The following is a 22,643-nucleotide window of genomic DNA, read 5'->3' as shown; positions in this document are numbered from 1 at the left end:
ATTCTAGAGCGGGAAAGGGGAAAGAAGGACTAGACTTTCGAGAATTACAAAGCCGACACAAGATTTAACCAAAAGACCCATGACTAAGGGGAGCTAAGTCAACGACATCCTCACGGTTTTCACTCATCTCTCATTAGAATTCCTGGTGTTTTTGTACAAAAAGGAGTCAAAACACTCTCCTACTCTGACTCGTGAGAACGTGCCCGCAATCTAATGTGTAAGACCGTCCTATGTCCAAATGAGATGCAAAATGTAACAATGCACAAATCGTGAAATAAGGGTTGTAACGGGGCTAGGGAGTAGGACGAAACGGGATTGGTGCAAGCACCGTTGTACATGTGGAGTTCAAATCAAGAATTGTCGACACATCACATCCCACTTCTTATTGCAACACATGAGACGCGTCTATGCCCTAACATAGAATTGGCTACCAACACTATGCAAAAATTGCATAAACCCAACTCAAATTGGAAAAAATTGAAAATACTCCTCTTATTTCAACAAATGAGCAACGTCTACACCCTAACAAAAACTCGGTTTCCCAAATTATGCAAAAAATGTGTAAACCCGACTCACTTTGGAAAAACATCAAATTGCCCCTTTATTTAGCAACGGCTTTTTCTACCCCTTTTAATGATGAGGAGGGGTGTTGCTTGCCTTTTTCTTTCCTAGCACAATTATATACCACACAACTAGCCTCTTTTTTTGCATTTTTCAAAACTTTTTCACTTTTCTATTTTGTTTTTCATTTCAACATTAGGACCTCTTATTCATTTACAATGCCAAATGCATACCAAATTTTTGACCCATGTGGACATGTACACTATCCACCATTATGACCCAAATCACCTCCTAAAACACTACTACAAAACCGACCAATTCTTGATCAAGGAAGGGTGGATATGGATTGTAGCTATTTTAGTGGGTTTGCCAAATGGAAAGGCTAAGGCTCAAAGGGGGTGAATCAAAATGGGAGATAATGAAAGGGACAAAACAAGGCAATTTGGCTATGTGAGGCTCATATGCATGTGAAAACAAATTTTATTTCATAACTTGTGCACAAAAATGAAATGCAAATCATGGTCTAAGGACGGAATGACAAACTTATACGTCTAGACATAACACGTCCCGCGAGGAGACCTATTCACAATCCTAAATGAGGGTTGGGTATGAATGTACCAACCCTAAGAGGCTCTAATCCTCACATATGAGTAGTTAGGTCGAGACTTAGGTCTAGCCTACGGTCAATGGTCTCACAGGGTGGCCTAGACTCGTTAGTCGGGTCCCAAATTTCCCACGGCTGACCTATGGACACGGGTGTAAGCCACGGGGAGGGGGAAGGCATGGTTGGGACTTGACTCATCCTTGGGGTATATGCTTCCCTCCCTTGACCACATTTCAAGCAAAACATTATATACAAACTAAGTGCAACAAGAAGGAAACACGACATATATATACATGTGACAATGCATGCAAAAAATGGAAATGACATAAAGGAGACGTGCAACAATTTGACTAAACCTAGCAGCATATCAATACCAACAATCCAAAAGTTCCCCAAAGGAACATCCAAGGCACAAAATCCCATCCTCCTCCAAATATACAAGATATATAAAGAAAGAACGGTAAAGGAGCAAGAGATTAGAACGAGTTTACCAACGGTCTTCTAGCTCCTTTTTGCTTCAAATGGTCAATGCCTATGCCAAAGGTTAGCCAACATATATATACAATGCAATATTTTTGAAATTTGTTTTTGAATTTTTTTCGATTTTTAGGCATTTTCTTGAATTTCTTAAATTTACAAGTATATATGTATATGCACAAATATAAACAATATTCATAAAGTAGATATTTCCCTCCCCACACTTGAAATTTACATTGTCCTCAATGGAACAAAGTATAGGGAGAGAATATATAGGAAAAATAAACAACATATTTTTGGTGGTTTTTGAATTTTTTCGAAATTAAAGAACATGTTTTTGGATTTTTTGAATATTTGAAAATAAATAACATATTTTTGTATTTTTAAAATGATGGAATTTCCTCCCCACACTTATTTATTTACATATTTCCAATGGAAATAAATATGTGGAGGAAATTCGTAAATGAAATACATGTTTTTGTTGATTTTTTTATTTTTCAAATTTTTAGTGATTTTCAAATAGGTATGCAATGCATGATCTAATCTATATGCAATATTGAAATACAATGTAAAGTATACTAAGTGAATGCAATTCCTATATGTGATGATATATTACAAATTTTAAATCTAATGCAAGCCTAAATGAATGTAACTAAATGAGTTTCTAATCTAAATATATTACATATAAGCTAAATGCATACAAAAATTTAAATATGAATGAGAAAATTTGGATTAAGGGAGAGATCATACTTGGCTTTGGATTTTCAAGGTGGGAGCAAAGATCAAGGCTCATTCGATGTCCGAGCCAAAGTCTACGAGTTCTTTTTCTCCTTCTTCTTCTTCATCCTCATCATCATCTACATCAACAACACATTTTCCTTTGCCGCGGCCTCCATCGTCATAGCCGCCTCGGTAACCATAGTCTCCATATCCGCTTCCACTACCACCATAGCCACTATCCTGAGCATCAAATCCACTCCCGCCATACCCATCATCATCCACATCAAATCCACTACCTTCATAGACGCTATTTTCCACCCCAAACCCACTTCCACTACCGCCTTGTCCACCACCACTACCAACAAACCCTCATAGGTTATCATGAGGGTTATATGGAGCATCCACATTGATGTTAGTGTGTGGTCGGACTCTCGATGGAGGTTTAGTTTTCGGTACTTGTCGTTAGGAGCACCTAGACCAAAACACAATTTATAACTTCACAAACAACTCTACAATTAGTAAAGAGGCAAGTAAAGGTCGGATCCCAAGGGACGGGAATTGAGATGAGATTTTTAATTGCAACTAGCGGTGTCTAGGGGTGTCACAATTTGGGGTTTGAAGTAGAAGATCACTAAACTAAATAGCAATAAAAGTAAACAAGCAAGATGATTAAAAAGGGATGTAAACAATTGATAAAAGGCACTAGGGTGTCATGGGGTCATAGGGGATTCATGGGAATTGATCATACAAACATATTCTCAAATTATAAGCAAGCAATTATTGTTGTGATGGATCGAGTTGGTTTATATCTTACAATCCTAGGAAAGTTTGGGTCCCGGAGCCGAATCGATTAGATTGTACAACACCTACAAGTCGACTTAATCTTTCCTACTCAACTATATGCATGGTCTAATGAGTCTCGAGTTGGTTTATGTCTTACAAGTCTCATTGAATAGATAGGTAATAGGTAAAAAATGCAAGGATTCATAGGCTCGCATTTCATCAAACATAACATGTGCATAAGTTGAGATCACAACAAGCAAGCAAATAAACTATGAAAACATATTAATTTAAGCATGAATCATCCCCCATGTTGGTTTCCCCTAATTACCCATTAACCCTAGCTAAGGAAACTTTTCACTCATTATCATGTTGAACATGCTAGCAAGGTTGTCAATCATACCAACAAAGTAAAACATGATGAATAAATGAAAATGATTAACAATAATTAAAAAGGGATTAAGAGAATTATACCTACTAATGATTCCAATAATAAAGCAAAGAATAATAGAAGTACTTGATGATAGATTGGAAGGTTGTAAATCTCCCAATAATAACCCAAATAATCTTCAATTACCCAAAATAAAGTATGAACAAAAGAGAGATTAAGGAAATGAAACTTGTATTAAAACTTGATTAAATGTTGATTACAAGATTAAAGAAAGATTTGATTGATATTAACTACACTAAAGATTGCTAAGAAGAACATGCTCTTCTAATTAGACTAATGGGGTATTTATAGTGGGGATTAGGTACATAAATTAGGGTTTACTAAGGGCTTAAATGACGATTAAGTCCTTGAGGAATCGCCGGTCTCGAGGGAGACTCCGGTCTCTTTTTCGCCGGTCTTAGAAAAATATGCGCATCCTTCCTTGAAGCTTGTAGAAGACGAAATGGCTGACTCACAATCCGAGCCTCCAGGGCACGGGACGGGCGGATTCTGGTGATTCTGGACGGGCGTCCAGCTGGGGAAGACGGGCGGATCGGGGGTGTTTTGGACGGGCGTCCACTGGGGGAAGACGCTCGGATTGCCCCTGTTGGCCGGGCGGCTTGTAGACAATCCGCTCGGATTGTCTTACAGCTTCTTTCCTTCTTCTTTCCTTCCTTTTTCTTCATAGAATCCTTGAGGATTTCCTCGGGGATGCAAGGATCTTATCTCATCATTGCCCATCTACTATAGTATGTACAAAGGCCTTCTAGTCTTGTCTCTCCTTGATGCTTGGTCATTGAATTCAATCAATTTAGCTCTATTTTGCCATGAAAATGCAAGGTTTGCATTCCTTTCCTACCAAGGACACAAAACCTCAAAGAATATGCAAAAAAAAAAAAGACTAAAGACAATAAATGACCCAAATATGCACTAAAAAGCATGGGAACAAGGCTAAGTCGGGGACTAAATGTGCTTAAATTATGGTCACATCAGTGTGGTAGCCTCCCGCTCCCGAACCTCCTTGGCCATCAAAGCCCCCCCCCCCCCCCCCCCCCCAAAAAAAAAAAAAACCACCGTAGCCACCTCTTTGGTTGTAGTCATATCCTCCACTAGTTTGGAAGGAAGGGGCGCTATAGTAGTCGGGGTGCAAGTTGAGGCCTCCATGAATCCCCGGTTTTGTGTACCCTCCATTTGGTAAATTGAAGTAAGAGGTAAAAGGGCCATCAGGTGGGACCATACGCCGGGAAGCGTAGTCCTCATAGAGTGGGTAGTTTCCTAGGGCTTGATCCACGTAGATTCTATCAATTTTTTGGTGTGCTCGGCCCAAGGAGTCATCGACTTGCTCAAAACGTTTGTCGACGTGGGTGCGGAAATCATCTAAAGAGGATTTCACCTTCCCAATCCCAAGGTTCATTCTCTCCATGAGCTCCCACACTTTCAGATCAACGGGTTGGTATTGGGAGGGTTGGGCGGAGGAAGAGGTGTCGGTGGAACGTGGGGCATCATAATTGTAAGATGATAGGGTTGGCCCTTGGGCATTTCTTCCATAGGAGAGAGTGCTACGGGCTACTTGTCGAGTGATAGGAACGGTAGGGTTTGCAATAGGAAGGAGATACTTGTCTTTGTCCGGCTCAAGGGTAACCATGTCGGCATTTGGGAGAGCAATTGAGGTCAAGTTCTTCCGAATCAAAAGGTAAGTCTTTTTATCATCCCAATCATACCGAGTAAATAAAAGTGAGGTCAAATGGTTACTATCTATGATGGTGACCCCTTGTACCGGTTGATGTCGTGATTCCACAAATCCTACCGTCTCCTTGGCAATTTGGGTTATCAAACCCCCTACCACTATTGGTGAATTGTTTCGGATGTTTTTACCAATCGTTTGCAAATGGAGGATCAAGAGGTTGGCAATATTGATTTGATACGCCTTGGAGTGTTGCCTAAGGTAGCTCCCGAGAATGTAGAGCTCATCGGAGCGCATGTTGAGAGGCTCATGCCTCCCAAATATGGTCCACCCCATAGAGCGGTGCCAAGTCCGGATAATAGGACTATGAGTATGGTGCTCCTTCATTTTTGGTTCATCATCAATATTTTCACCCGAAATCGCTATTCACAACTCCTTTTGATCATACCTATCCGGGGGAAGGTGGCTCCCAGTACTAGGCAACCCAAAAATTCTCCCAAATCTCTCAAGGATCACTTGAATTGTCTTGTTCATTAACCGGAAAGAAATACCGGTTATCTTACTTGTATTCTTATTTTTCTCCACTTCAAGGGAGGACAAAAATTCAAGTGTAGTCCTAGCAAAAGTTTGGCGATGCAATTTGTACATAGCTCCCATCCCGACCCCATTAAATAAACTCTCACATTCGGTATCCCATCCTAGCCTTCTCAAGGTATTGCGACAAATAAATCTAGTAGGGATAATTTCACTAGATTTTAGGTGAGAAAACCTTACCTTATGTGCCTCGGAAATGAAATTGACCTCCGGGAAGGTTGGGTCGGGTGCTATCTCAGCTCCACTAGTGCTAGCATCGGCTCTAGCCCTCTTGTTTGGTGCCATCTATCTCAAATAGCTATCTCACCTTATTAACCCAACTCAAAAACTCCAATTTTTCTACCAAAAAGGCTTAAAAAGACAATTAAACCTTAAATAAACCAAGGTAGAGTAAAGAACTTACCAAAAAAATGATGTGGAATTTTCGGATTTCTCCAAACCTAGCCTTGAAAGTGATGATTTTTGTTGTTTTTTGGTGTTTTGGTGATGAAAAATGGAGTTTGTAGTGATAATATATGGTTAAAAGGAAGTTTTAGCTCAAAAAATGGTTGATTTGATGATGATTTTGAGGATTTAGGGTTGAGTTGGTGAGGAGAAAAGATGGAGGATGTGTTTATGTTTGAAGAGAGAGAGAGTGATTTATAGAAAGTGGTAAGAAAATGAGTGGTTAAGAGGAGTTAAAGGAGCACGGGTAGGAGTTTGAGCCGGTCTGGGACCGGCCGCCGGTCGATCGACTGGTATCCTCTCCAATTTGCGATTTTTTTGTCAAAAGTTACAGCGGGTTTTGCGCCGGTCTGGGACCGGCCGCCGGTTGACCGGCTAGTACCTCCCTCCTATTTTTCGCAAAAAAATTCACCAAGTGTAATGTAACTCTCAGCCGGTGGACCGACTGCCGACCGGCTGGGAGTCCTTTCCAATTTTTTTTCTCAAACTGCCATGCTCACATTGACTCTCAGCCGGTGGATCGGCTGCCGGCCTGCCGGCTGGGAGTCCCTCTTCGTAGTTTTTCAACCAAAGTTACAGCGGGTTATCAGCCGGTCATTGACCGTCCGCCGGTGGACCAGCTGGGACCCCTTTTTCTCATTTTCCCCACTCTTGCTAACTTGAAATATGTCCAAAAGTTCCAGCGGGTTTTGAGCCGGTCATAGACAGGCCGCCTGCCCACAGGCTCAGATCCCCTTTTGACATACTTATTGCTTCAAGCATCAAAAATTTATCAATGTTGGAACATTTCAAAAATCAACTCTCCCAAACACAATTAATTCATCGGAATTCCTCCTAGACTCCAACACCAACTCCAACGTGCCGAGTATGATGCTTCCAAATTCCTCATTTTCTAGCTAATTATGCATGATATTTACAAAATCCATGGGTTGCCTCCCAAGTAGCGCCCTTGTTTTACGTCATAGGCTCGACCAAGTCATGAATTACATTCAAGGATGGGAAAGGTAAGTTTCAATGGAACTTATGTTCTTAAATATGGGCGACCCGGCTATGTAGTGCTTGAGCCGTTGCCCATTGACCTTGAAAGTTTGGTCCCCATTAGTCACCTCCACCGATCCATAAGGAAAGACTCGGACCACGGTAAAGGGACCCGACCACTTGGACTTGAGTTTCCCGAAAAATAGCTTGAATCTTGAATTGAATAGGAGAACTAACTGCCCTATTTGAAACTCTCTTCTTAGAATTGCCTTGTCATGAAATTTCTTCGTTCTTTCCTTGTATATTCTTGAACTTTCATAAGCATTGAGGCGAAATTCTTCCAATTCATTCATGTTAAGAAGCCTCTTCTCTCCCGCTTCCTTCAAGTCATAATTCAAGAACTTTACCGCCCAAAAGGCGCGGTGTTCCAATTCAACGGGGAGATGGCAAGGCTTACCATACACCAACCTAAGGCTAAGTTCCAATAGGAGTTTTGTAGGCGGTACGGTACGCCCATAGAGCATCATCTAGCTTCATTGACCAATCCTTTCGTGATCTTGCCACGGTCTTCTCAAGAATGGACTTAATTTCCCGGTTAGAGATCTCGGCTTGCCCATTTGCTTGGGGGTGATAGGCAAGACTTCTCCTATGTTGAACCCCATGTTTCTTGAGCAAAGCCTCAAAGGTCTTCTCATGGAAATTCTAACCTCTATCACTTATAAGCGCCCTTGGCACTCCAAATCTCGGGAAAATTGTAGTCTTCAAGAATTTGCCAACCGACTTGACATCACATGTCTTGGTAGGAATTGCCTCCACCCATTTACTCACGTAGTCCACCGCTACAAGTATGTACTCATACCCGAAAGAGGAAGGAAAATGGCCTTGGTAATCAATACCCCATACGTCAAACAATTTAACCTCTAGCATGTAATTCATGGGCATCTCGTGCCTCCTTGAAATCCCGCCACTTATTTGGCATTTGTCACACCCTTTCACATAAGTAGCCACGTCGTGGAACAAGGTTGGCCAATAAAAACCGCATTGGAGGATTCGAGCGGCGATTTTTCTTGATCTCTCGTGCCCTCCACTAGGCATGTCATGGCAATGAGATATTATTGGCTTCACCTCCTCATTTGGAATACATCTTCTAATAATCCCATCCGCACATGACTTATATAGACATGGTTCCTCCCAAAAGTATTGTTTAAGATCGTGAAAGAACTTCTTCTTATGGGAATCATAGTCATGTGGGATGATCCCGGATACCAAGTAGTTGACGAAATCCGCATACTAAGGAGCATCCATTATAGCAAGTGCAAACAATTGATCATCCGGCAAGTAATCATCAATAGGTAGCCCATCCTTCACATTCCCATTGACTAGCCGAGAAAGATGATCGACTACAACATTTTCCACACCTTTCTTGTCTCTTATCTTAATGTCAAACTCTTGTAGCAAAATTATCCACCGGATCAAACGGGGTTTTGATTCCTTTTTTATTAGCTAATGCCTCAACGCCGTGTGATCGGTATGCACTATTACTTTAGAGCCCACCAAATAAGAACAGAACTTGTTCATAGCATAAATGACCGCTAGAAGCTCCTTTTCGGTAGTGGTGTAATTTGCTTGAGCTTCATCCAAAGTTTTGCTTGCATAATATATGGCATGAAGTTTGCCATTCTTTCTTTGTCCAAGCACCGCTCCCACCGCTACATCACTAGCATCGCCAAAAGGTTCCCCCCAAGTGGGAGGTTGCATGATTGGAACAGTGATGAGAGCTTCCTTCAACCTGTTAAAAGCATCCAAACATTCATTAGTAAACTCAAACGGCACATCTTTACCAAGTAACAATGTCAAGGGGCGGGCAATCAAGGAAAAATCCTTGATAAATCTCCGGTAGAAACCGGCATGCCCTAGAAAACTTCTAACCCCTTTGACATTTGTAGGAGGGGGTAGGGTTTTAATCACTTAAATCTTGGCTTGATCCACTTCTAAGCCTCTACTTGACACAACATGACCCAAAACAACCCCGGATGTCACCATAAAGTGACATTTCTCCCAATTCAAGACTAGACCGGTTTCTTGACACCTCTTTAAGACCTTCCTCAAATTAGCTAAACATCCATCAAATGAGGTGCCTACGACGGAAAAATCGTCCATAAACACCTCCATTATATCCTCAACATATTCGGAAAATATAGCTAGCATACATCTTTGAAATGTGACCGGCGCATTGCATAGCCCAAAGGTAGAGGTGATCAAATGGCCCAAGCCCATTGGCCCGACCCGGCCTAGCCCGCTTCTTTGAAGGGCTTGGGCCTTTTATTTTGGCCCAAAAAAGCCCATGGGCCGGGGCAAAAAAGCCCAATGTACTTTTGGGCCGGGTTTGGGCTAAACGTTTGACCCAAATTTTGGCCCGACCTGGCCCATATTTATTATTACGGAATATTTTTGTTATAAAATCTGTGTAAGTAGCGTAAATTTTATATATAATTCCTTATAAACTCGTGTATATATTTATTGAGATTTAAAAGCAATGTTTACGTATCATAAATCATATAATCTATATGTACTTCATCATACTTTGTACGATTTTTTATACTAAGTGCACTTTTAAAGTACTAGTTGAAGGTATTATACTACTTATCTCGTTCGGTAAGTCGTAAAATTTAGGGCCTGAAAAGCCCATTTAGGCCCAAAAGCCCGATTTAGCCCATAAGGGCTGGGCTTGGGCTTGCTAAATAGGCCCTCTCATTTGGCCCGTCCGGCCCGACCCGTACATGTGGGCCATTTTTTTCATCCCAGCCCGGCCCAAACCCGCATAGGCCCGGCCCATGATCAGCTCTACCCAAAGGGCATGCGCCTATAAGCAAAGGTGCCAAACGGGCACGTGAAAGTGGTCTTTTCTTGATCATTGGGGTGAATCGGGATTTGGAAAAACCCCGAAAACCCATCTAGGTAGCAAAATTGAGAGTGTTTGGCAAGTCTCTCCAACATTTGGTTAAGGAAAGGAAAGGGGAAATGGTCTTTCCTAGTCACCTTGTTGAGGCGTCTATAGTCTATACACATCCTCCAACCCGTTGTAATTCTTGTTGGAATTAGCTCATTCTTGTCATTGGTAACAACCGTGACCCCGGCCTTCTTTGGTACAACATGCACCGGGCTCACCCATGCACTATCGGAGATAGGATAAATGGTACTTGCATCATAGAGCTTCAACACCTCCTTCCTTACCACTTCTTTCATTGTGGGGTTAAGGCGGCGTTGAGGCTCAATGGAATATGCACCCTCGTCCTCCAAGTGAATGCGGTGAGTGCAAAAAGAAGGGCTAATTCCCTTGATATCATCAATTGAGTACCCAATGACATCCTTGAATTTTCGCACAACATTGAGTAATTTTTGAAGTCGGTGTCATTGAGTGCACTATTGACAATAGTAGGGTATGTGTCATTAGGGCCAAGAAAAGCATGTTTAAGAGTAGAGGGAAGAGGTTTCAACTCCACTTGAGGAGGCGTGGATCTCTCCTCTTTTTTACCATCCCTTCTCAAGCTCTCAAATTCCTTGTTTGGGTCTTCTTCAATTGTTGAATCCATAGCCAAAGCATATTCCCGGTGCTCCTTTCAATCATTTACCTTACCCTCAAGAAATCCTTGTAAGCCCTTGTCCTCTTCAAATCTTTTCATGTCAACCCATTCTTCTACCATATCAATCATGTAGCAAGACTTTACTTCCGAAGGTTCCTTCATAGCTTTGTTCAAAGATAACTCCACCTTTTCTTCACCAACTTGAAGAGAAAGCTTCCCATTTTTCACATCAATCGTGGCACCCCTCGTGGCAAGGCAAGAGCGCCCTAGTATAATGGGAATGTTTGAATCTTCGAGGATGTCCATCACATAGAAATCATAAGGGAATTCAAGTTTGCCCACTTTGAGTGGGACATCCTCCACAAGACCAATTGGATATCTTACCGACCTATCCGCAAGTTTTAAAGAAACTCTTGTTGGCAAGAGCTCATAATCCTTCAATTTCTTAAAAATTTTGAGGGTCATAAGGCTAATACTTTCCCCCAAATCGCATAAGGCTCTCTCAATATGAACGGTCCCAATTGTGCATGGTATGGAAAAACTCCCCGGATCCTCAAGCTTTTGGGGTACCTCATTCATTAGAATGGCACTACATTCCTTAGACAAATTCACCGTAGATGGTTGCATGGCATTCTTGTTGGAAATCAACTCCTTTAAGAATTTACCATAGGTTGGTATCTCCTTGATGGCATCAATGAAAGGCATGGAAATGTTAATTCCCTTCATCATGTTCATGAATTTTCCATATTTTGCTCAAGTTTTACCCTTGCCAACCTTTGTGGAAAGGAATTGGTGGCACATATGTTCTCATAAGTTGTTGCTTGGGCTCTTAAACAATTTTTGTAGGTTCATCAACTACCATGAGAGTTTCCACAACAACCTCTACTAGATTATCTTCAACCACTTTTTCTTCAATCACCTTTGTGGTTCAACCACAACATCCGGTTTACAACTCTTTCTCCTCTTGATGAATACCCAGTCCTCCAACTCTCTACCACTCCTCAAATGTATAGCATTTATGGTTTTTGGATTATCCTCGGTTTTACCCGGAAACTTTCCATTTGAGGCTTGCAATTGACTTATTTGAGAAGCCAATTGGGAGATTTGATTATCCGTCATTATTTGAGAGGCTTGCATTTGAGTTCTTAGTTGATTGATAGAATATGTTGTCTCCTCCTGTTTTTGGTTAGAATGAGTGATGAATTGGGTTTGAGTATTCATCAATTGCTCCATCATGAGCTCCATGTTTGATTTAGGTTGATGTATTGTTGAAAGGGTTGAGAATTTTATTGGAATGGTTGGGAATTTTGTTGAAATGGTGGGTTGGTTGGTTGATTGAGTGGTTGAAATTGTGGTCTTGGTTGGAAGGATCTCCCTTGGAAACCCGGAGGTGCTTGGTTAAAGGTTGTATTTGGCTTTTGAGATTGGAAGTTTGGTGTAAATTGTGGTTTTTGTGGGAAAGTAGGGTTTTGGAAATTTTGTGAGCCATAGGATAAGTTTGGGTGGACTCTCATTCCGGGGTGGTATTAATTGTTGTTAAATGCTTGCTTCGCCGGGCTTGACTCCCACACCCCATTTACTTGCTCCATACTAGCCTCTCCCATCATCAAGGGACACTCATTGGGTGGGTGCCCTTGATCTCCACAAAATTCGCAAGAGAATCCTTGATTCCTAGAAGAAGAATTGCTAGTGTTGTTAGAATGTAACAAGGCAACTTGTTGCTTGAGCTCTTCAATTAACCCCTTGACCTCAACATTGTTAGCCGACTTGACGGTTGACTTTCCCTTCCTTTTATGCCTATCATTGTTCCAATGAAAAGTACGGGAAGCCATTTCCTCAATAAGCTTCTTGGCCGTCTTGTGATCAATTTTGTCTAGTGCCCCTTTTCCCGAGCCGGAGTCTAGGTTCATCTTCATTTCATTGCTCAACCCCTCATAGAAGTTGTTTATCAACTCATCATCTCCGATCCCGTGATGAGGGCACAACCTTTGGAGTCCCTTATACCTTTCCCATGCCTCATAAAGGGTCTCATCATCATGTTGGGTGAAGCCTTGAAGCTCACTCTTGATTCTTGCGGTCCTTTGTGGTGGGAAGTACTTGTTCAAGAAGGCCTTGGAGACATCATACCAAGTCCTAAGAGAATCGGGCTCACAACTCTTCAACCATTCCTTAGCACTCCCCCTCAAGGAATAAGGAAAGAGCCTAAGCCGGATTGCATCCTCTGACACTCCATTTGCTTTATACATGTCACAACTATCCAAGAAATCATTAAGATGTTCATTGGGGTTTTCGGTAGCTCCCCCTCCGAATTGGTTTCCTTGGACTAGTTGCAACAAAGTAGCCTTCACATCAAAGTTATTTGCTTGTATAGGTGGCTTGACTATGCTTGGATTCACCACCTTCTTTATAGCCAAATTGTCCCTCATAGGAACCGCGGCCATTGTTGCTTCTTCGGGAATTCCAAATGGATTCTCAAAAAACTCAAAAGTACCCGGTTCTTCTAGAACGTCTTCCACTACTAAATGTTCTTCGAAAGTTGGAGTTTCTATCAATCCCCTTCTTCGGAGTGAATTGAGTCTTCTTGCGGTAGCTTCAATCTCGTGGTCAATCGGATGAATAGGTTTACCCCTTCGATTTCTCCTACTCATGCAAAAAGTCCTACACACTTAAGGTAAGGATTAGTAACACAAGAGACTTAGTCTAAACTAGAACAAAAACTATTAATATCTAGCCTTTGCTCCCCGACAACGGCGGCAAAAACTTGATGGTTTCAAATTCAACCTCGCAAGTGCACGGTTGTCGTCGTGCAAAATTGAGGGTCGATCCAACAAGGAGCTAGGAAGAATACTAATTGTTTTAATTCTTAGGCTTAGCTAAGTCGAGAATATTTAGATGAGGTTATTAAACTAACAACTAACCTAGACAAAATGAAATGCAATTTAACGAGAGAACGAAAAATGAGCAAGAGAAGATTAAGTTGTAAATCAAATGATTAAAAGGCCTAGAACTCGGTTCTCCCAGAACAATTCATAATTCCACATCATGATTCCCTAGGCTAATTATTCGGGTAGACAAGCAAGGAGGAGATGGCTCTAATTCGCCTAATACCCCCCTCTCGGGTTCGCATTAGTACACTAGTCCTCCCAACCCCCCTCCCTCTCGGTCTCGGAGGCCGGAATCTCAAGGTAGAAACCCGACTACCCTAGAAATGTGCACTACTCTAAGGTATCCTAGTTTCTCCTAAGTCCAAAGCCCTCATCATTTTCCGGGTCATCCAACTCCTTCTCTCGAAGGTCGAATTCAAACACTAACCTAGAGGTTCCCTCTCTTGGTTCTCCCTTTCGGTCTCAACCTAGGTTAGCAATAAGACCAAATTCCGGGTACCCGATTCCTAACCTAACCAACTTTCGTTGGTGGACAAGGGTTACAAATCAACATTACCCAAAATTGGCCCATAAACCAAATCAATCCTCTAGACTACCCTTACCAATCTCCCCCAACAATTAGCCTTTATGTGAATCAATTGATGAAATTACTCATGTTGGGTTAAACCGAGTCCTAGTGAAAGACTACTCACTAATCATGGTTCTTAAGACAAAAGAAACAATAAAGATGGATTCTTTAAGCATAAACATGGTGGGAGAATAAATTCTACTACTAATCATGCAATAAACCAACAAAATTATGAGGAAAGACAAATTAGTCTAAGATGGGTAAGAATTAAACCAAAAGACACAAACTTTAACACAAGAAACCCAAAGACTCAATCTTTGGGTGAAAACAACAATGGTGAACAAGGAAAAGATGAACAAGAGAGAGAAAAACAACAATCAAACAACAAAGAGAAGAATTCTAACATGAACAACTAAACAAAACTTAAGAGAAAGCAAATGTAAACAAATGAAACTAAGGAGAAAAATTGTACCAAATCAATAGCAAAGAAAGGAACTTGGATTGAAAATAAGAAAGGATAAATCTTCAATCTTCTTACAACCCAATTTCTAGTACTAATAATGAAGTAATTAATGAAGAACTTGTTCTAATTAAGGAAGGATTAGCAAACTAATTAGGAGAGATTCAAACTTGGTAAGGAAAAATATAGATCTAGGGTTTTGTGTCAAAATGAATTAGGGGAAGGTTATTTATAGTTTTACAAACAAATGGGCCAAAAATTACAAGGAAATAGAAATGCGGGGAAATAGGTCTCAGCCGGCCGGCCGGCCGGCCGCCGGTCCTGGACCGGCAAATAACCCGCTGTAACTTTTAGCCTAAATTTAGTTGCCAGGTATGATGAGCCGGTCAACCGGCTGCCGACTCTGAACCGGCTGTCAGAAGGGACTCTCAGCCGGCTGACCGGCTGCCGACCGACCGGCTGGGAGCCCTTTTTCGCCTGTCTTCAATCTTCTTTTTCATACTTGTCCCGTGATGTTCTTAGCTAGCTTCTTTAGTCCTCTCGGGTCCCAAACCTGCATGAAAACATATAAACTCTTAGTGAGGGTCTAAAGCTACAAAATGCAAGCTAAAGAGGTCAAAGCCGTCTAAATTTAGGACAAAATATATAGGGAAAAAGGGGGAAAGTGAGGCCAAATGACCACTCATCACACTCGATAGAGTACCCATAGACATAGAAAACCGTAGTATTACGGTCATCCCTCCTTAAAAAGAACTTCGTCCCCGAAGTTCAACCCATACACAAAAACAAAACATACTATCTCCACTCCGATACAACAACATAACCAAAACTCAAAACAAAACTCCCAAACACCCAAACCGACTCAAAGCAACTACTAACTATACTACAACCAACATAAAGTATACAAAAACCTTATGCGACCATCTCCTACCCCCCTAAAAGAAACATGGTTATGTCCCCGTAACCACACATACCTGATCAAAAAGAGACGGATACCGCTCCCTCAAAGACTCTTCCGCCTCCCAAGTATCCTCCTCAACCTCATGGTTAGACCAAAGAACCTTAAGCGACACCGTTTCCCCATGTCTAGTTTTCCGAACCTTGCGATCAAGAATCTGTTTTGGCACCTCAAGATAAGATAAGGACTCATCCAACTCAATGTTCTCTACCTCTAACACATGTGAAGGATCGCTCACATACTTCCGTAACTGAGATACATGAAACACATTATGTACTCTATCCAAAGCTGCTGGCAACGCTAACCGGTAAGGAACCTCACCCACACGATCCAAAATCTCATATGCTCCGATAAACTTCTGGCTCAGCTTCCCTTTCTTACCAAATCTCATGACCCCATGCATAGGAGAGACTTTCAAAAGAACCTTGTCCCCGACCTGAAACTCTATGTCATGGCGATGTAAATCTGCATAGTTCTTTTGTCGATCCTGGGCCGCTTTCATCTTTTGTCTGATCAGCTTAACATATTCTATCATCTCCTATGCCATCTGTGGTCCTAAAACCACTGCCTCAGCTCTATCATCCCAACAAATTGGACTCCTATACCTCCTCCCATACAAAGCCTCAAACGGTGTCATCCCAATACTCGTGTGATAGTTGTTGTTATAAGAAAACTCAATAAGGTCCAATATCCTCCCAGCTACCACCAAAATCCATCACACAAGCTCGCAGCATATCCTCCAAAGTCTTGATGGTCCTCTCTGTCTGTCCATCTGTCGCAGGATGAAATGCAGTACTCATCTTCAAAGTAGTTCCCATCAACTCCTGCAACTCTTTCCAAAACCGTGATATGAACCTCGCATCTCTATCTGACACTATATCCTTAGGCACCCCATGCAAACGAACCACATGCTTCCTATAAGCCAAAGCTAACTGCATCTTGGTCCAAGTATCTTTCATCGGCACAAAGTGAGATGACTTGGTCAAACGATCAACTATTACCCATATCATGTTATTACCTTTTTGACTCCTCGGCAAAACCACTATAAAATCCATAGAGATAGACTCTCATTTCCACTCAGGTACCTCAAGAGACTGAATCTTACCTTGTGGTCGTCGATGTTCTCCCTTAACCCTCTGACATGTCAAACATCGAGCCACAAACTCGGCTGTTTCCTTCTTCATCCTAGGCCACCAGAAAGTCTTCTTCAAATCTTTATACAACTTTTCACTGCCTGGGTGTACCGAATATGGTGTGCAATGAGCCTCTGTCATGATCACCTTTTTCAACTCCTCATCACTAGGAACACACCATCTTCCATCGAATCTCACACTATCATCTGTATGAATAGAGAACCGAGACACTGTCCCTTTCGCTACTCCAGCTCTCCACTCCTCGATCTTAGGATCCAAAACCTGCTTCCTGCGAATATTCTCGTAAAGATCTGGCTCCACTGTCAAATCCCCTCTAGCATCCCCTTTCTGTATCATATGTATCCCCATCTTCCACACCTCATCTCTCAACCTCATCAAAGACATAGCTGTGCATAGAGAATGCACACTCTTCCTACTCAACGCATCAGCAACCACGTTTGCCTTCCCTTCATGGTATATAATATCCATGTCATAATCCTCAATCAGCTTCATCCACTTCCTCTATCTCATGTTCATCTCCTTTTGAGTGAAGATGTACGTGAGACTCTTGTGATCTGAAAACACCTTAAAGGTCACCCCATAAAGGTAGTGCCTCCAAATCTTGAGAGCAAACACAACTGCACCCAACTCCAGATCATGTGTCGGATAGTTCTCCTCATAAGGCCTCAATTACCTAGAAGCGTAGGCAATTACTTTCCCGTTCTGCATCAACACACATCCCAAACCATTCTTTAAAGCATCTGTATATACCTCAAAGTTCTCACTCCCTTCAGGTAGTGTTAAGACTGGAACTGTGGTCAAACGCTCCTTTAATGTTTTGAACGTCGTCTCACAACTTTCATCCCAACGAAACCTGTTTTCTTTCCTCATCAACGATGTCATAGGTCTGGCTATCTTGGAAAAGTCTTTCACAAACCGACGATAGTACCCTGCCAAACCCAAGAAACTTCTGATCTCTGCCATATTCTTCGGTGCTTCCCACTGAGTAACTGCCTCTATCTTGTCCGGATCCATAGCTACACCTTTCTTTGAAATCACATGCCCCAGAAAGGCAACCTCCTCGAGCCAGAACTCACACTTAGACAACTTTGCATATAGCCGATTGTCACGCAAAGTCTGCAACACTATCCTCAAGTGCTCCGCATGCTCCTCCTTAGTCTTAGAATAGACTAAGATATTATCGATGAAGACCACCACAAACCGATCCAAAAACTGATTGAACCCGGTTCATCAAGTCCATAAATACTGCAGGTGCATTAGATAACCCAAACGGCATCACAACATACTCATAGTGACCATACCTCGATGTAAAAGCTGTCTTTGGTATGTCCTCATCTCGAATCTTCACCTGATGGTAACCCGACCTCAAATCAATCTTAGAAAAGACTGATGCCCCATTAAACTGATCAAACAAATCATCTATCCTTGGCAAAGTATACTTGTTCTTCACTGTAACCCTGTTCAACTCCCTGTAGTCGATACACAACCTCAAACTCCCATCTTTCTTTTTCACAAACAAGACTGGTGCTCCCCACGATGATGCACTAGGTCTAATGTATCCCCTATCAATCAAATCATCCAGCTGTTTCTTCAGCTCCTCCAACTCCTTAGGACCCATGCGGTACGGGGCCTTAGAGATTGGTCATGTCCCTGGTTTCAGCTCCACACTGAAATCTATCTCCCTCTTTGGTGGTAAACCTGGTATCTCATCTGGAAAAACATCTGGAAACTCTCCCACCGCTAGTATCTGCTCAACTGTCGGGCTCTCCATACTATGGTCTCTCACATGGAATAAGATCAACGGACACCCCTTCCTCAGATAAGACTTCAATGTCACCGCTGCAATCAACTTGACTTTGGGTTTGACAACAAACCCACGTTAAGACATACTAACTCCCTTAGGACCTCTCAAAGAGACTCTCTTTTGGTGACAGTCTATTCTAGCTTTATACTTACCCAACCAATCCATGTCAACTATCATCTCAAAACCATCCATAGGAAACTCTAACAAGTCCACTGGTAGGCCAACCTGCCCAACTATCATAGACACACCCATATACAACCTCCCACAAGATACAGACTCACCAGACGGTATAAAGACTTCCTCTTTTACAGACTCAAACTCTCTCAAACCCAAAAGCTTAGCATGACTCGATGATACAAACGATTGTGACGCCCCCGAATCAAACAAAACAAAGGTAAAGACTCCATTAACAAGAAAAGTACCCGTGATTATGTGAGCATCATCCTCAGCTGTTTTATTCTCCATCATGAAGAGCTTACCACTGGTCTTCTGTCCACCTCCTTGGACAGTACTAGCAGAAGTAGACGGCTTAGCAGCCGACCCCTGGTTGTTATTCGTCGGTGGTCTCTGATATGAATTACCGCCATTGCGGTTAGCCCCAACGTTGTTGTTGTTCTGACCACCCTGATTGTTCCATGACCCAGCCGGCCTGTTACTAGCATAACTCTACGACGGACCCTGAGAGAAACTCCTCTGTGACTACCTCTGAAAACCCCTGCCTCCTGCACTGGTACTCTCATGTCTCTTGTGGCCCACACCGCCACAGTTAAAGCAAGATAAACCCCAACTACTACTACCACCACCGCGGCCACGCCCATAAAAAGCTCCACCACTGAACCCCGATCCCGAAGAGTAAGTTCTCACCTGGTTATGGCCGCTCCTCTTATAACTAGACTGACCACCACCCTCACTCTCAGCTTTCCTCTTCTCAGCAGCTCTCTCCCTATTCTCCTTAGCCATCTCTACCAACCTCTCAACTCTCCCGGCACGCTCATATACCTCCTTAACATCAGTAAGGACTCCTACTGGCAGCTTCTCCATAATCTTGGGTGTCAAACCTTTCTCAAACCTCAATGCCAAGTTCTCCTGATTCAGCCTCATATCCTCTGCATATCTAGACTTCTCGTTGAACTTGTGATAATACTCGGCCACTGTCATATCAGATGTCATCTTGAAGTCATCAAACTTCTCTCTCAACTTACTACGGACATGTTCCAGCACAACCTCTCGACGCATAGCCCTCTTGAACTCACTCCAAGGTATAACAGACATCCCCCGTTTCACATATAGCGCCAAAGCACTCTCTCTAACCTTATCCCACAACTCTACAGCCGCATCCCTCAAGTATAACGCAGCTTGTTCCACTCTAAATCCTCAGGGCAATGAACCACGTTAAGTATATTTTCCTTCTCTCTGTGCCAATTATCAAGCAATATTGGCGCACCTGTGCCCATGTACTCTTTTGGGTTAAACCTTGCAATGTTTATACTCATCTTGGCGAAATCCACACCCGCCTCTTTGTCTTTCCCGAACTTCTTTAGGGCCTCTATACGCGCATCCTGATGCTCTAGCATCTTAACTATCTCATCAACACTCATATTCTCAGCCCTAGCATACAGCGCATTCCTCTTTGGCAGCATCTTGAAACTATATAAGAGGAAAGGTAAACATAAACACACTTCCCATATCTCAAACACGTATATGACCTGTGCAGACCCTACTCGATCGAGCAACACCATCTACTCGATCGAGTTTCCCACTTACTCGATCGAGTGCCTCGCCTCCAGATGCTGACCAGAATGCATCCAAAACGTCACTCGATCGAGCCACATACTTACTCGATCGAGCTGACCCCACTCGATCGAGTTCCCCTACCTACTCGATCGAGTTCCCCTACCTACTCGATCGAGTGCCCAAAAACAGTATACTGTCCAGAAACGAAAAACACCCTACTCGATCGAGTCACACCCACTCGATCGAGTCTCTCACCTACTCGATCGAGTGCCCTCCATTCGATCGAGTCATGCTGACTCGTATACTACCCGCATGCTTTTTCAACACTTTCCCAACCAACAACTATACGTATATATATAAAAAACAGTAAACATACGAGTATACGTAACAAACAACACCTTATTTCACATGTTCCTAATAAGCCACATTAGAAATCGTCTATCATGCAAATTCCGTTATTCAATCAACATACATAGTCATATTACTTATCACCTTTCACCACAACATCCTCCATCGTCCACATGCATTCATCCACCAATTCACACGACACCTTTTCTACATAAACATGCAACATACTTAAATAAACACATAACGATCCCAAGACACACCCCATAGTGATAGGTTCAAAGTTGCAGGGCGAGATCGCGACTTTAGGACGTCTCCCAAGTCTTTGCATTAGCTCCTAACAACTCCTACCCGGGTTCATTTTATTTTGACTCCCTAAGTTCATTGGGTTCATTAGTTACAGGTTCCAAAATCGTCGCTCTGATACCACTTTGTAACACCCCCATACTCCAAGTGCCTTACCAGGACCACTTAAGGCATGGGAATGCTACCATCTCGGTTACCCGAGGCAATGTATATCAAATAGACAATAAAGAAACATACTTTATTAAATATGTTTAACGTGATACAAGTCCAAAACCAAAACTGATAAAGTAAAATACAATTGTTTCTCAAAACTGTCAAACCAACTGAAATAAACTAAGTTCATGACACAGCGGAAGACTCTAGTGACTCATGTGATGACTCCATCCCGGCTATCCCTCGCACAAGCCATCTCACACCTGCTCAATAACTGCTCACCATCCCCAAATGGATCACCACGGTTTTTTTAAAACAATTAAACGGGGTCAGTACTGATTACACAAACGTTACAACCAAAGCAAAACAACAATCCAATCCAACCAAACCAAACTCCATCAAATCACCACACACCTGACTACACACTAAAGTGTGTAGTCCTGCCAGAATACTCATCGCAACAAGTATTCCACACCGCCTGTAGGGGACCGCAGCCATTCCCACCTAATCCCCGCTAATCTCATCCGAGCGATAAACCCAAGTTCCTAAATGTGCACATCCCTTATGTGGCGGGTTGCACAGAAGGCGAATCAAGGGCGTGAAGCCACTCCCGCAAGTGACTCCACTTAGCCGAGGACGGACCTCGCAAACCACAGACAGTTATACGACCAACAATATAATAAACCATTACCAAATTTAATACCGATATGATATACAACAACAACAATCAATCAATCAATCAATCAATTATCAACAATGCTATGTAAACAATACTGAGTAGGGAAACCCTACCTGGAATAACAATCACACGACCGTCACAGCAGGTAATCAATACCGTTCTTCTATGAATCCTCCTCCTATAACACATATGCATAAAATTACCACCTAATCATCATAACACACCCAAATCCCCCAAATCTACCCAATTAGGGTTTTAAACAAATTTATCAAAACATTATAAAAATTATACAAGAAGCTTACCCTCGACACGACGATCACAACGGCGTAAAGAACAAGATAATACGACGATCCTAGCCTTGGGATTTGTCAACAACGCGAAGAAAACAAACTACATAACTCTTCTTTTTCTTTGAAAGGTTTTAGAAAGGTTAAAAAGTTATTAGGAAGAATGACGGAAACCTTTTATATTAATCACGCGTTATTAACAAAACCCGTAAGACTCACTTACTCGATCGGATAAGTGACTTACTCGATCGAGTGCCCCTTACTCGATCGAGTGTCACACGTACTCGATCGAGTACCCATCAGGTCAGCTACTGTTTTGCGTAAAAACATACTTACTCGACAGAGTAAGTCCCACTCGATAGAGTACCCATAGACATAGAAAACCGTAGTATTATAGTTTATGGATCTCATGAATTGGGTCTTCAACCCGTTTTTGGATAGGTTCGTGATGATC

General features: G+C 42.3%; 1 protein-coding gene and 1 non-coding gene across 2 annotated transcripts; one reads left to right on the top strand and one right to left on the bottom strand.

The window, feature by feature from the left end:
* Positions 1–8,562: 8,562 nt before the first annotated feature.
* LOC141655240 (uncharacterized) lies at positions 8,563–11,585 on the bottom strand. Its single transcript, XM_074462329.1, has 4 exons — positions 10,905–11,585; positions 10,340–10,641; positions 8,815–9,061; positions 8,563–8,706 (listed from the first exon to the last, which is right to left on the bottom strand). The coding sequence occupies exons 1-4, from the start codon at positions 11,583–11,585 to the stop codon at positions 8,563–8,565; spliced, it is 1,374 nt and encodes a 457-aa protein (XP_074318430.1).
* A 1,236-nt stretch (positions 11,586–12,821) lies between these two features.
* Positions 12,822–12,928, top strand: LOC141658155 (small nucleolar RNA R71). Its single transcript, XR_012549057.1, has one exon. It is a non-coding gene; the product is annotated as a small nucleolar RNA R71 (small nucleolar RNA).
* Positions 12,929–22,643: the final 9,715 nt, after the last annotated feature.

Source organism: Silene latifolia, chromosome 5 (assembly GCF_048544455.1).
Source record: "Silene latifolia isolate original U9 population chromosome 5, ASM4854445v1, whole genome shotgun sequence".
In the NCBI taxonomy this organism is placed as follows: Eukaryota; Viridiplantae; Streptophyta; class Magnoliopsida; order Caryophyllales; family Caryophyllaceae; genus Silene; species Silene latifolia.
The sequence above is the reverse complement of the archived record's forward strand: the minus strand, read 5'-3'. Positions and strand labels throughout refer to the sequence as shown.

Coding starts and splice junctions, on each gene's coding strand:
- LOC141655240 (XM_074462329.1), bottom strand. CDS start 11,585: ATGATGAAGGGAATTAACATTTCCATGCCTTTCATTGATGCCATCAAG. Junction 10,642..10,904: donor AAGGATTTCTTGAGGGTAAG/GTAAATGATTGA, acceptor CGAAAATTCAAG/GATGTCATTGGGTACTCAAT. Junction 8,707..8,814: donor CTTATTTGGTGGGCTCTAAA/GTAATAGTGCAT, acceptor TTTGACATTAAG/ATAAGAGACAAGAAAGGTGT.